Raw genomic sequence first — 13,742 nt, forward strand, 5'->3', positions numbered from 1 at the left:
AATATAATGATTTAATATAATTGATACTCCCTTCGTTTCTAAATATAAGATCTTATAGAGATTTCAATATGGACTACATACGGATGTATATAAACAAATTTTAGAGTGTAGATTCACTCATTTTGCTTTGTATGTAGTCCGCATCGGAATCTCTACAAAGTCTTATATTACGGAACGGCGGGATTATATGTACTGCACGAATAAAGAAGACCAAAAAGGTGTTTTTACTTTTGGTTTCTGTCTCATACTAATACAATAGTACAAGTTCAAAATTGAGGACACTGCCATGTAAAGTGGCTAAAGAGAACCATCAGAGCCACATGCAAGAGAGTGTTGGCCACAGGCCCGACTTGTATGTCGGCTCTACGAAAACTTTCCGTCGAAACGATCACGTACGTGGCGGCCGCTGGCTGACACAAGCTAGACAATTAGCGAGACACGAGTGCACGAAGCTTTCCCTGCAAAAAAAAAGAAACAAAAAGTGCACGAAGCTTGATGGTTACTTCACCGGGAAAGTTAGCTAGCAACCAAAACCGCCGGCTTTTGTGAGCTGAAAAGGTGAAAACTCTTGCTTTTGTGAGGAGGCATACAACCAAAACCTAGTAAGAACTTCACACACGCCTCTTAGAAGCTTAGTTTTATGATAGATCTTTACAGTTAAAGTTGCGATAAAACACGAGTATCGCCTGAAATTCACTTAAAAATCATGTGATCCATGTATGGCTTCTAAAAAATTATGTTCTGGAGCATCTGTTCATCTATGATAGAACTGGAAATAGCTTCGAGCTTGTCCACATTTTTTTCTTCAAAAAGGAGGATGACCCCCGGCCTCTGCATCAGGACAATGTATGCAGTCATTTTATTAATTATTCACCAAGACCTTGCAAGGTAATACATCAATAAGTCTGAAGGCACTATCTGAACAACATATGTCGCTGCTCCTATCAGCTTGATGAAAGGGTGCAGATTGTCTGAGCTGCATACGCAGATCTCACACCAAAGCCCAACATCTAAAGCCGGAGGCCCCAACCAACCCTCATTGTCGGGCCTAGGGCACACACCGGTCCAGGGCACCCTCAGTGGTCACCACATGCGCATGCTGTAGAGGCAGAAGAATGCCGCCATCACCGGCCTTGGCAACTAGCCGAGAGCAGGGTTTTCACCCAGATCTGCTCGACGAACCTTCATCTAGCATTGTGTGCACCGGATCGCCACCTTCAGAGATCTCGACTACGGCCAAAGCGAGGACAGATCCATCAGACACACGCTGACCCAAACCGGATCACCGGAGCCTACAACCATGGCGCCTGTGGCAGTTGGCACCACCAAAACGAGCACCATAGGGGGGATGGGAGAACCATCGTCTGGATAGGGCTAGCAGGAGTGCAAAGATCCCTACCGTCGGCACGCTTGAAGGCTGACCCATGTCGAAGGACACGTTGATCTGCCTTGCATCGATATGCACCGTCGAAGCCGCGCCGATCAGCCTGGTGTCGATCCACACCGCCAGAGCCACATTGATCTACCTCCATGTTCTGCACCTTCGGTGCTAAGCCAGCCTGTCGAAGAGCACAGCCGGAGCCCAGGAGTCGACCCGACAGCGCGAGGACCCGCCACCACCAACCACCGCTTGGACTTTGCCCATGTGGTTCCGGCCGGCGAGGACGTGGGAGAGAAGAGGCGGAGGGGGGCCGAGAGTGGGGCCACGGTGGCGGCGGCTGTGTCGCCCACGTGGTGGGCAACGCGTGGGCGATCCATTTTTTCGGGTCAATCTGGTGACTTGAGACAACACTCTTTCCTTGGTGGATATAAATACTACATGGTGTCTGCTGCCCTCACGATGCTAATGCTTTTGCTTTTAACCTGAATTTCATAGGCATATTCACTACTGGAATTCTCCTATACGCCGGGTTCCAGATTCTTCGCCGAGAGCTAAACCACAGGCTCTCGGCAAACTAAGAGACGCCGAGAGGGCCTGTCGGCAACAGGCGCATCTCGGCAAACATAGGATATTGCCGAGAGTAGACCTCGGCAAAAAGGCAACACTCGGCAAATACACTACTTGCCGAGAGCCATGCTGTGCCGCATGGCAACACATCCGGCGGCGGTGGAAAACAACATAAGTGAGCATAATGCATATTTATTTAATAGAAGGGTTACTACATTTTATACTGTCAACAGAGTAGCTTGGTTTGTTAGATTAAAATACGTTCAAAGTATCTAAAGACGAAATTATCGCTCAATGTTGTGCTGTGTAAACAGTAGTGTGTTCCCTCTGTTTGGTCATTATAGTGATAATGTTGTAAATCAGATACGCAACTCAACTTTCCGTGTCCTTTATTAATGATATGGGATTTTCTTTTTGCGGGTGAGCAATGATATGGGATTGATCATGCTGGCTAGCTTTAAGAAGATTTGAGCATCATATCAAGAATCGCTTTCAGAGGAGTCAAAATGCTTACATCTCACAAATCCCAAGGAAAAATCAAATAATTCAAAATGCAACATAAAGTTGTATATCGTGATATTTGACATTCCATATAAGTTGACATCTAGAATATATTCTGCTAGCCAAAAGGGGGCAATGATAAGATACTCTGGTAGAGGCCTACATGCAGCAAACACAACGATTAGATCTTGTTCTCTAGGACATGCATATATAAATAGATGTTGGATGGAAGAAATACTGCAAACCAAGAATAGAAGAGACCAAAGTTCAGTAGTGGTGATGCATTAGCAGAGAGCAAGCCTTAGATGGCTACAGAAGCCTTATCTCTGATAGCCAAGGATGACTTGCATGTGTCTTGTTCCTCCCTCAAGGCTTAATTGGCCTTGGGGTGTGGTTTCATGGGCAGTCTCCTTGGCTAGCCTGAGTGGCTCTTGCTGCCCATGCTAGGTTGTCTCTTTCATAAATCAATGCATACTGATGTTCATGTGTCATGTTCCATGAATGGAGAAAATTAGCTCCGTGCGGTCGCAAAGATTATAAAAGAGGAGAAATAATCCACAAAGCCTGGTTAGTTGTGCATAGGGTCCTTGTCATTAACAATGACATGTGGCTTTCTGGCTTTACAAAACATCAACATCATAAAATCTAACTTTTTGCCAGCTGATTCCCAATATGGTTTCTTTGTCACTTTTTCTAAAATTAGTATGGTTCTGTATTAGTATCAGACTAGCAGTGCAAAATATGTGAATGTGGCAGTTCACTGTGCATAATGACATGTTAACATCCACACACACTCAAACCAGCTGACTGTTAACATCCACACACACTCAGATTTGTTTTATCAAACCAACTTAGTTTCCTTTTGACTGTTTATGTGATTAGGGAAAATAAGTAGTACTAACTTATTTTCTGTGAGGAAAAAAAGTAGCTGTGTGTGTCGATATTCAGCAGCTATCCATAAACACGCAGGGAACAGCACACAGATTACCTGCAACTATAGAGCCAGCCGATAGTTGGAAGGCAGCTGGAAAGAAAGGGAAGAAAAAGGCAACGAGTTACCAGAGAGTCCCTCGCGATGACCCCTACCCTCCACTAGGCAAATTCTCCATTTCTTCTTCTCATGGATCGTGCATAGTGTTTCCAAATCTCATTGCTGTTCTTTGGAATTTTAGCATCGGATTAGTTACTAAGTTTGGTTCACTTCACTGTTTTGTTCTAGTCATTAAACTAGCAGCAGAAAAAGCACACAAGTAGTCATTTTTTTTCTAGTTATTAAACCAACAACAAAAAAAGCACACAAGTAGTCTTTTTTTCTGGATGTGATTGTTTAGCGTTTTTGTGTGTGTGTGTGTGTAACACGTTCCCCTACAGGCGGTTTTGTGAAGGTGCTGTGGGCGGCGGTGCTGCGAGCCGTGCTGCAGCCGTCTTGCGATATGCCGGCGGTGCTACTATGGATGTTGCGTATGTTCCGAGCCGATGTTTCTTAGGGATGACCCCATGCTGCAAACGTGCTGCGACGCTAGAGCGGTGCTGCTATATATGGATGTTGCGTGTGCTACGAGCCGATGTTGCTTACGGATGCCCCCATGCTGTAAACTGTTTTGTGATGCTCAGACAGTGTGGTGATACAGTGCTGTAGGTTGTGAGGGAGGTGCTATGACGACCGATGGTGTTCTGGCAGCCGAGGGGACACATCGGTGTTGTCCTCTGCGAGAAGACGCTCACAGCGAGGCGACGAGCGAGTCATGGGCGGGCTGCCGGCGTACGATCTGATGGCTGTGATTTGAGCACGTCCAAGGGCTGACGAGGAGGCTGTCTTCTAGTTGGCTACAGCCAGTTGGCGCCTAGCACCAGCCTCATAAGTCGTACACAGAGTGAACAAACATCATTGCACAAATTTATTAAGTTGCACTTGTCGCTAGGTGGTCCATGGACATGGTTGTAATTTTTATTAACTCCGGTGTTCTCTATATTGTAATTAATGATCATGAATAGATTGGAAGTATGTCTTAAAAAATGTTGAAGTGTAGTGCACGAAGAAGGGAGCGACAACCGCCAGTAATCGTTTGGTTGATTCCACATAGTCACCGACGAATCGGCCGATCAATCAAACAACACGGACGCAACCAATATGCCTTCCAAATTATGAAATTTGTACTACGTCAGATGAGATCTCTGTTCAGTTTATCAAACGAAGAGATTCCCCGGTGGCTGGATGACTGGATCCATGATCGAGGCGCGACTCGTGAGGCGTGTTGGAATCTACCATTTCGTGCCATCGCCCCGGCCGGCCGGAAGACGCGGATGACGCCCCTCCCTCCTTCCTCCCGGCCGGCATCTGGCCCCTCCACCTTGTTGCCATGGCCAGAACACCGCGCCAAACGCACACCGGACTTTGAAATCTTCGCCGTCTTTGTCCACATGCAATTGCGACGACCCGTGAGGCCGTGACTCGTGAGTGCCATCCAGCGCCATGCATGCAGCCATATCCCGGGCTCCTTAGTTCACGTCAGTAAAATCAGAGCTCTCAGTTCAGCACACCGGGGTTCAGTGAGTTGTGCATGCTCGGCTGGGACGCGTCGACCGACCCGTGCGACGGCAGCGGCGGCCACGACGGCAGCGCCTCGAAGTGGGGAGAGACCGTCAGGTGCTTCGAAAACGGCGCGAGTTGTAAAATATATGATTTGAGAACTGCTCGACACCTTATAGGGGGTGCGGCTATCTCATTATATATAAGTACCAAAGGGTATAATATACAAGGTGTATATACAAGTCTATGTATAAAGAAGTCCACGTATACATATACAGTCTAACACCCTCTCTTAATCTTAACTGTGGCCTGAAGTACAAACTAAGTTAAGATTGCGCCTGTAGCCTACAAACTGTGGTTGTGGAAGAGGCTTCGTGAAGATATCGGCAAGTTGATCCTTTGATGAGATGAACTTGATGCTAAGTAGCTTATGTGCAACACGTTCTCGAACGAAGTGATAGTCAACCTCAATGTGTTTCGTCCGAGCATGAAACACCGGATTAGATGACAAATATGTAGGACAAATGTTATCACACCAAAGTACCGGAGGATGAGCTGAAGAGACTCTCAACTCTCTCAACAAGGACTGAACCCAAATGATCTCAGCCGTCACATCAGTCACTGCTTTGTACTCAGCTTCCGTACTGCTGCGAGACACTGTAGCCTGCTTGCGAGCATTCCAGACAATCAGGTTAGAGCCAAGAAACACTGCATACCCCTCTGTGGATCGCCGGTCATCAGGACTACCAGCCCAGTCTGCATCAGAAAAATCTGAGATCTCACAAGATGGCGCAGGCTGCAGAAGCAAGCCATGAGAAGAAGTGAAGCAGACATAACGAAGAATCCGCTTCACGGCTGACCAATGAGATGTCCTGGGTGCATGGAGAAATTGACAGACACGGTTGACTGCATAAGAAACATCTGGTCTGGTGATAGTAAGATACTGGAGACCACCAACAAGACTGCGGTACTCGGTAGCATCATCAGATGAGAGAGGATCTCCATCAAGAGCAGACAACCGATCAGTGGCCGACATCGGGGTGCTGGCAGGTTTACACTTCAGCATTCCAGCACGACGCAACAAGTCCAGAGAGTACTTCTTCTGAGTAAGAGTGAGCCCAACAGAAGAGCGTGAAACCTCCAGACCAAGAAAGAAGTGCAGAGCACCTAGATCCTTGACAGCAAAATCACCACTCAAGGCAGCCACAAGACGATCTGCAACAGCATCTGAGGAACTGATGAGGATGATATCATCAACATAAACCAGCAAATACATCGTAACCTCAGGACGCTGAAGAAGAAACAGGGACGTGTCAGCAGTGGAGGGATTAAACCCAAGGAGAACAGAGCCGAGGCGTGCATGCCATGCACGGGGAGCCTGCTTGAGCCCATAGAGCGCCTTAACCAGACGACGGAGATGGTGAGGACGGTCCGGATCCACAAACCCTGGCGGCTGACGCATATAAACCTCCTCCTCCAAGACTCCATGCAAGAAAGCATTCTGCACATCAAGCTGACGAAGGAACCATCCTCGAGTAACAGCCAAAGACAACTTCAAGCGAATGGTAGTGGGCTTGATAACTGGACTGAACGTGTCTTCATAATCAAGACCATACCTCTGTTTGAAACCCTTGGCAACGAGCCGCGCCTTGTAGCGCTCAATAGAACTATCAGCATGTCGCTTGACTTTAAAAACCCACTTGGAATCAATAATGTTAACACCAGACTGTGGGGGAACAAGGCGCCAAGTGTTATTCTGAAGCAGAGCCTGAAACTCCTGTTCCATTGCTGCACGCCAATGAGGAATAGCCAGTGCAACCTGAAAATGACGAGGCTCGGCAGTGGGATCAGCGGTAATGTGTGCCATGCAGGCAGCGAGCCATGCGACAGTCCCATCAGTGCGCTGCTTTGGCTGAAAAACCCCGTTCTGGCTGCGGGTGCGAGGTCGGAGAACAGCAGCAGCCGGCTGTGCTGGCGAGACCGAGCTCAGCTCAGGCGACGGCACCAGAGACGAGGAAGCCGGCGAACCAGCTCGCGGGGAGACCGGTGGCGTCGAGGCAGACCAAGCCGGCCCATCTGGCGCGGGCGAGGTGGCTGCCGGGCCGGGCGAGGTAGCCGAGGGCCCAACCACTAGGCCGGGAGGAGCGACGCCCGCGGGGCGGGTGAGGGCGTCCCCCGCGGGGAGGATTCCACCGAGGCGGGTGAGGGCGTCCCCCGCGGGGCGGATTCCACCTAGGCGGGTGAGGGCGTCGCCCGCGGGGCGGTTGCCACAGACCCGGGCGAGGGCGGCACCCGCGGGGCCGTGGCGCCCATTATGCATGCCCCATGCAGTGGATCCTCGTCGCGCTCCAGAGGCACGTCTCGAGACGGAGTAGCATCCGGCACCTGTTCATCAAGTAGCTCGAGCTGAGCACCACGTCCAATACCTGCAGCATGATTAGGGAGCAACACAGGAGCATTTGCAACATCCACAAATTGGTCAGGCAAAGGTACGGTCGAGTGAACAGGTGGCATAGGAGTTGCAGAGTTAGTCGGAAGTGCATGAAAAGGAAACACATTCTCATCAAAAACAACATCATGAGAGATGTAGACGCGATTGGTGGGAACGTGTAGGCATTTGTACCCTTTGTGAAGGGAACTATACCCAAGAAAAACACATTTTTTAGACCGTAACTCTAACTTACGTTTGTTGTATGGATGCAAATGAGGCCAACATGCACACCCAAACACTTTTAGAAAAGTGTAATCTGGGATTTCATTGAGCAAGAGTTCAAGAGGAGTTTTCATATGCAGAAGTCGTGAGGGTAGCCTGTTTATCAAGAAACACGCGGTGGAGAAAGCATCACTCCAAAACCGAAATGGCACGGAGGCATGAGCTAGCAAGGTAAGGCCAGTTTCTATAAGATGACGATGCTTACGTTCAGCGGTTCCATTCTGCTGATGTGTATGAGGACAAGATACACGATGCGAAATCCCAAGCTTGTTAAAAAAGGTATTGAGGTTGTGATATTCACCCCCCCAGTCGGATTGAACATGAATAAGTTTCTGCATAAGGAGACACTCAACATGTGCTTGAAACTGAATAAAGACATCGAACACATTAGATTTTCGCTTAATAAGATAAAGCCAAGTAAACCGACTATAAGCATCAATGAAACTGACATAATACTTATGGCCACTAACGGATGTTTGAGCATGGCCCCATACATCAGAAAACACAAGCTCAAGAGGATGTTTCACAACACGACTAGACTCTGAAAACGGAAGTTGGTGACTCTTGCCCTGCTGACAGGCATCACAAATTGTTTCAGCAGTTTTATTGGACACAACTGGTAGTTCATGGCGATGCAACACATGACGAACTATAGGAGCAGCAGGATGACCAAGGCGCGCATGCCAATGTGTAGATGACACACGAACACCGCTGAACGCCTGAGGAGAAAACTGCATAGGAGGTGCGGTTGGCGTGTCAAGTGCGTACAAGCCACCGCGAAGACGACCGCTAAGCAGAACGACCCTCGTGTCCCGATCCTTGATAAAGAAACGAAAAGGGTGAAACTCAGTAAGGACATTATTATCACGAGTAAGTTGTGGAACAGACAACAAACTACGCGAAGCAGTGGGAATACGAAGAACATTAGAAAGATGCAGTTTTCGGGAATTGTGTGCAAGAAGTGATGCCTGACCAACATGAGAGATGCGCATACCTGCTCCATTGGCTGTGTGCACCTGATCATGGCCACGATATGGCTCCTGAGTGGAGAGCTTGCCCATGTCGTTGGTGAGGTGGTTCGTAGCTCCCGTGTCCATGTACCATGTAGGGTCAATAGAGTAAGACGGAGTGCGGCCATGATCGTGACTCGTCACCGCGGTGGCGGCCTGCTTGTCATTCCCTTTGCCATTGTTGCCGAGGCCCAGAAAGTCTTGCTTGTAGCGACGATGACAGCGAGAGGCAAGGTGGCGCTCAATGCCACACAGCTGGCAGGCCTGCGGAGCACCGCAAGAAGAACAGCACGCCACCGGCCGGTTACCGCCCGTGATGGTCGGAGCATTGCCCCGCGGGGCCGGTTGTGTAGACGGCGCCGGTCTGCCACCTGAAGATGATGCCCGCTGGGGTTTGCCACGAGTCGCGGCATTGGCGGAGGCGAAACCGGGAGAGGCGCGGCGCGCCTTAATGCGTTGTTCACGACCAAGGAGTCGTGCATAGAGCTCATGAGGTGGGAGCGGATCATCACGTCCATGGACATTCTCAACAAGGTTGTCATAATCATCATCAAGCCCGTTAAGCACGAAAGTGGTGAACTCCTCATCCTGCAGTGACTGGCCAATTGAGGCCAACGTGTCGGCGAGACCCCGCATCTTGTTGAAGTAGTCCGTGATGCTGAGGTCACCAAGCTTAGTCTCACCCAGCTCGGTGCGTATAGAGTGGGCACGCGCCTGAGACTGAGAGGCGAAACTGGTGTGAAGCGCCGCCCACGCCTCCCGAGACGTAGCGGCGAAGATGACCAGCGACGAGACGCTCGGGGTGAGCGAGGACTGGATGGCGGAGAGGATGGCCTGATCCTGGGCCACCCATGTGTGATATGCCGGGTGCTGAGGGGGCGGACACGGGATGGATCCGTCAATGTAGCACTCCAGATAGCGGCTCCGCAGAAGAGGCAGCACCTGGGCACGCCAGGACAAGTAGTTGTCCGGCGCGAGCTTGACTGGAAGCAGATGCGAGAAGTAAAATGGCGACGGCACCGCGCACGGATCAGCGTGAGCGTGTGGCGGTGCATAAAGACCCATCGACGTGTTGGGGAATGTAGTAATTTCAAAAAAATTCCTACTCACACGCAAGATCATGGTGATGCATAGCAACGAGAGGGGGAGTATATCTTCATACCCTTGAAGATCCTTAAGCGAAAGCGTTTATCAACGCGGTTGATGTAGTCGTACGTCTTCACGATCCGACCGATCCAAGTACAAACGCACGGCACCTCCGAGTTCTGCACACGTTCAGCTCGATGACGTCCCTGCCTTCTCGATCCAGCAAGAGAGGCGAAGTAGTAGATGAGTTCCGGCAGCACGATGGCGTGGTGACGGTGTTGATAAAGAACAATCTCCGCAGGGCTTCGCCTAAGCACTACGGAAACTATGACGGAGGATAAACTAGAGGGGACGGGGTTGCCGGCACACGGCTTGGTGTTTCTTGATGTGTCTTGGGTGCTAGCCCTACCCCTCTATTTATATGTTGAGCCTTGGGGTCAAAACTTGGAGTAAAAGCCTCCACAAAGTCGGTTTCACCCAAAAGGCAAGAGTCCTTCTCGAACTCCAGGGCCAGACGCCAGGGTTCCCGGCGTCTGGGTCTGGCCCCTGGACTCCGGCAAACTTCCTTTTGCGCTTTTCAAAAACCTCGTGGGCTTTCCCCTTTGGCCCAGATAAAGTGTTCTCGTGCCCAAACATTTCAGGAAACATCCGGAACCCCTTCCGATGGATTCCGGAACCTTTCCGTAGATCAAACACTACTATCCACATATCAATCTTTACTTCCGGACCATTCCGGAGTTCCTCGTCATATCCGTGATCTCATCCAAAACTCCGAACAACATTCGGTCACCAACATACATAACTCATAGTACTATATCATCAACGAACGTTAAGCGTGCGGACCCTACGGGTTTGAGAACTATGTAGACATGATCGAGACACCTCTCTTGTCAATAACCAATAGCGGGACCTGGATGCCCATATTGGCTCCTACATATTCTACGAAGATCTTTATCGGTCAAACCGCATAACAACATACGTTGTTCGCTTTGTCATCGGTATGTTACTTGCCCGAGATCCGATCATCGGTATCTCAATACCTAGTTCAATCTCGTTACCGGCAAGTCTCTTTACTCATTAGTTGCAATGCTTGCAAGGCTTAAGTGATGTGTATTACCGAGAGGGCCCAGAGATACCTCTCCGACAATTGGAGTGACAAATCCTGATCTCAAAATACGCCAACCCAACAAGTACCTTTGGAGACACCTGTAGAGCACCTTTATAATCACCCAGTTACGTTGTGACGTTTGATAGCACACAAAGTGTTCCTCCGGTAAACGGGAGTTGCATAATCTCATAGTCATAGGAACATGTATAAGTCATGAAGAAAGCAATAGCAACATACTAAACGATCGAGTGCTAAGCTAACGGAATCGGTCATGTCAATCACATCATTCTCCTAATGATGTGATCCCGTTAATCAAATGACAACTCATGTCTATGGCTAGGAAACATAACCATCTTTGATCAATGAGCTAGTCAAGTAGAGGCATACTAGTGACACTCTGTTTGTCTATGTATTCACACAAGTATTATGTTTCCGGTTAATACAATTCTAGCATGAATAATAAACATTTATCATGATATAAGGGAATAAATAATAACTTTATTACTGCCTCTAGGGCATATTTCCTTCACGACGAGGCCGCCCCGGGATGCGCAGCAGGCACTGAGTAGGGTGGTTAGGATCCAGGGGAACCAGCCACCAAGGCGCCGTAGGATGCCGCGACCGGAGCCCCATATTGCGAGGCAGCCACAGCCCCTGGTGGCGCCGGGCAGGGTTGGAGCGGGGGCGCCGGGTAGGGTTGGGGCGACGCCGGGTAGGGGTTCGTCGGGGGCGCCGAGTGGGGTGACGGCGGCGGCGCACCGTAGTGGTGCGACGGAGGCGCACCGTAGAGGTGAGGCGGCGGGGCGCCGTAGGGTGGCGGCGGGGCACCGTAGGGTTGCTGTGGGGGCGGTGCACCGTAGTGCGGCGCCAGCTAGGACGACGATGGCGGCGGCCCACCATGGACCGGCGCAGAGACGCCGCCCACAGAAGGATCAGCGCCAGAGGGCACCGCAGCCCTCGACGAGGCAGCACGATCGCCTGGGACACCCGATCCGATCGGGGATGCGGGCGACACAGGCGCACGGTAGGCCATTGCAAGAGGCCGCGAGGCAAGGAACAGTGACACATGAGCAAGGGCCGGCACCGCGGCGGTGGGAGCGGCGACAGAGGTCGGCGCGGCGACGGCGGCGGCGATAGCGGCGGCGGCGGCGGCGATAGCGGCGGCGGCAGCGGAAGACATCGTAAAAGGTACAATATACAAGGTGTATATACAAGTCTATGTATAAACAAGTCTACGTATATATATACAGTCTAACACGAGTGACGCCGGCCTGATCAAGGTTATCGATCTCCAGTCCCTCGGCCTCGACGGCACCATCGACGCGGAGCTGCTCTGCGCCGCGCCGGCGCTCCGCGTGGTGAGCCTGCAGAACAACACGCTGCGCGGCGGCCTCCCGGCGGGCGTCTCGGCCTGCTCGGAACTCACCCACCTCTACGTCAGCCGCAATTGGCTCTCCGGCGCCCTGCCGAGCTCCCTCGGCAACCTCGGGAAGCTCCACGCGCTCGACGTCTCCAGGAACGACTTCTCCGGCGAGATCCCCGCCGGACTCAGCCACCTTCACGGCCTCATAAGGTTCAATGCCAACGACAACCACTTCCAAGGCACCATTCCTGATTTCGACCTCGCCAGGTTCGAGAGCTTCAATGTGTCCAACAACAACCTCACCAGACCTATCCCCAAGAGCACCGGACACTTTCGGCGCGACAGCTTCGCCGGCAACGCCCCTGGCATGTGCGGCCAGCCTGTGTTCCCCGTCTGTCCCTCTGAGGAAAGCAAATCAAGGAAGACGCAAAGTCGTGTATGATTGTGATTCATCTGATGTAATTTTTATGATGTGTTTGTTGCGGTATGATAAATTGTCATTTCATAACGATTTATACATGTTTTATTCATGGATTCATATGACTTATTTGCTGCATTATTTATAGAAATATATGACCTCCGATCTCTTAATTTTAGATTGGTCATGATTAGCTCTCCAAGAGATAGTTTCCTTCCATGTATGGTTCTCTCTAATTGTTTGTTATTATTTGAAGTTTCTTTTCTATCTTCTTAACGTTCATATCTTAGTCGTATTTTTTTGGAATGCACGTCCGATGTCGAGGGTCTGGTCGGCTTGCCTTTGTTTCTACTCAAGTGCTAACAAACTCAACTTTTCCTTGCACGCCCGTTTTTTGTATACAGCGTCATATCTTGTATTTTCAAAAGCCAATATTTTACTTTATTTCTTCAACATTTGGCCTATTTAAGCCACATAGTTACAATAATGCCAGTTTTAGATGGTTGTTTTCCTTTCCATGATTTCAATCTGTTCTCAAATGTTTGTTTTGGCTATTGCTTTGCCAGAAAAGAGACTCCCATGCACGGGAGATCCCATGCATGCATGCTTATGTTCTTTGTACACTTTAGCTAGATTTCAGTCAGCTGAATTTTAGTTTTGTGGTCAGTCGATTTTCTGACCGTTGGAGTGTGCTTTTAGATTTTTGTAGCTTTTCTTTTTTCTATCATACTGGGCTGGACTGTTTGGATTCGACTTACTCCTATTTTGGGTCAGTCAATTTCGTTCTTGGGCTGGATTTTGGTGTGTGCATGCTTTTTCCCATGGGTTTGCTTTTATTTTTTTGCACATGTACGCTTTTATTTTCCTATTTTTCAGTTGAGTTTTTTTTCTTTACGTGTATTTCTGGATGTTGAGTGTGTGTAAATGTATGCATGTACAAATTACATTAGAGTACGGAAACTTCACTCTTATATATTTATTCTACATATTATAAAAATTGCACTTTGTGCTAACTGTGTGAAATATTTTGTTTTTTATTTTCTTTATTCTTAAGGGTAATAACAA

General features: G+C 49.5%; 1 protein-coding gene across 1 annotated transcript; it reads left to right on the forward strand.

Annotated features, from left to right (window-relative positions):
- Nucleotides 1–2,749: 2,749 nt before the first annotated feature.
- On the forward strand, nt 2,750–13,742 carry LOC141041848 (probable LRR receptor-like serine/threonine-protein kinase At4g31250). Its single transcript, XM_073509359.1, has 2 exons — nt 2,750–5,113; nt 12,154–13,742. The coding sequence occupies exons 1-2, from the start codon at nt 5,011–5,013 to the stop codon at nt 12,699–12,701; spliced, it is 651 nt and encodes a 216-aa protein (XP_073365460.1). The 5' UTR covers nt 2,750–5,010; the 3' UTR covers nt 12,702–13,742.

Source organism: Aegilops tauschii, chromosome 2, assembly GCF_002575655.3.
Source record: "Aegilops tauschii subsp. strangulata cultivar AL8/78 chromosome 2, Aet v6.0, whole genome shotgun sequence".
NCBI classification, from domain to species: Eukaryota; Viridiplantae; Streptophyta; class Magnoliopsida; order Poales; family Poaceae; genus Aegilops; species Aegilops tauschii.

Excerpts from the sequence above, each read along its gene's own strand:
- LOC141041848 (XM_073509359.1), top strand. The coding sequence starts at position 5,011 with ATGCTCGGCTGGGACGCGTCGACCGACCCGTGCGACGGCAGCGGCGGC. Across the intron at positions 5,114-12,153 it reads CAGGTGCTTCGAAAACGGCG|CGAGTGACGCCGGCCTGATC; the intron begins CGAGTTGTAAAA and ends TACAGTCTAACA.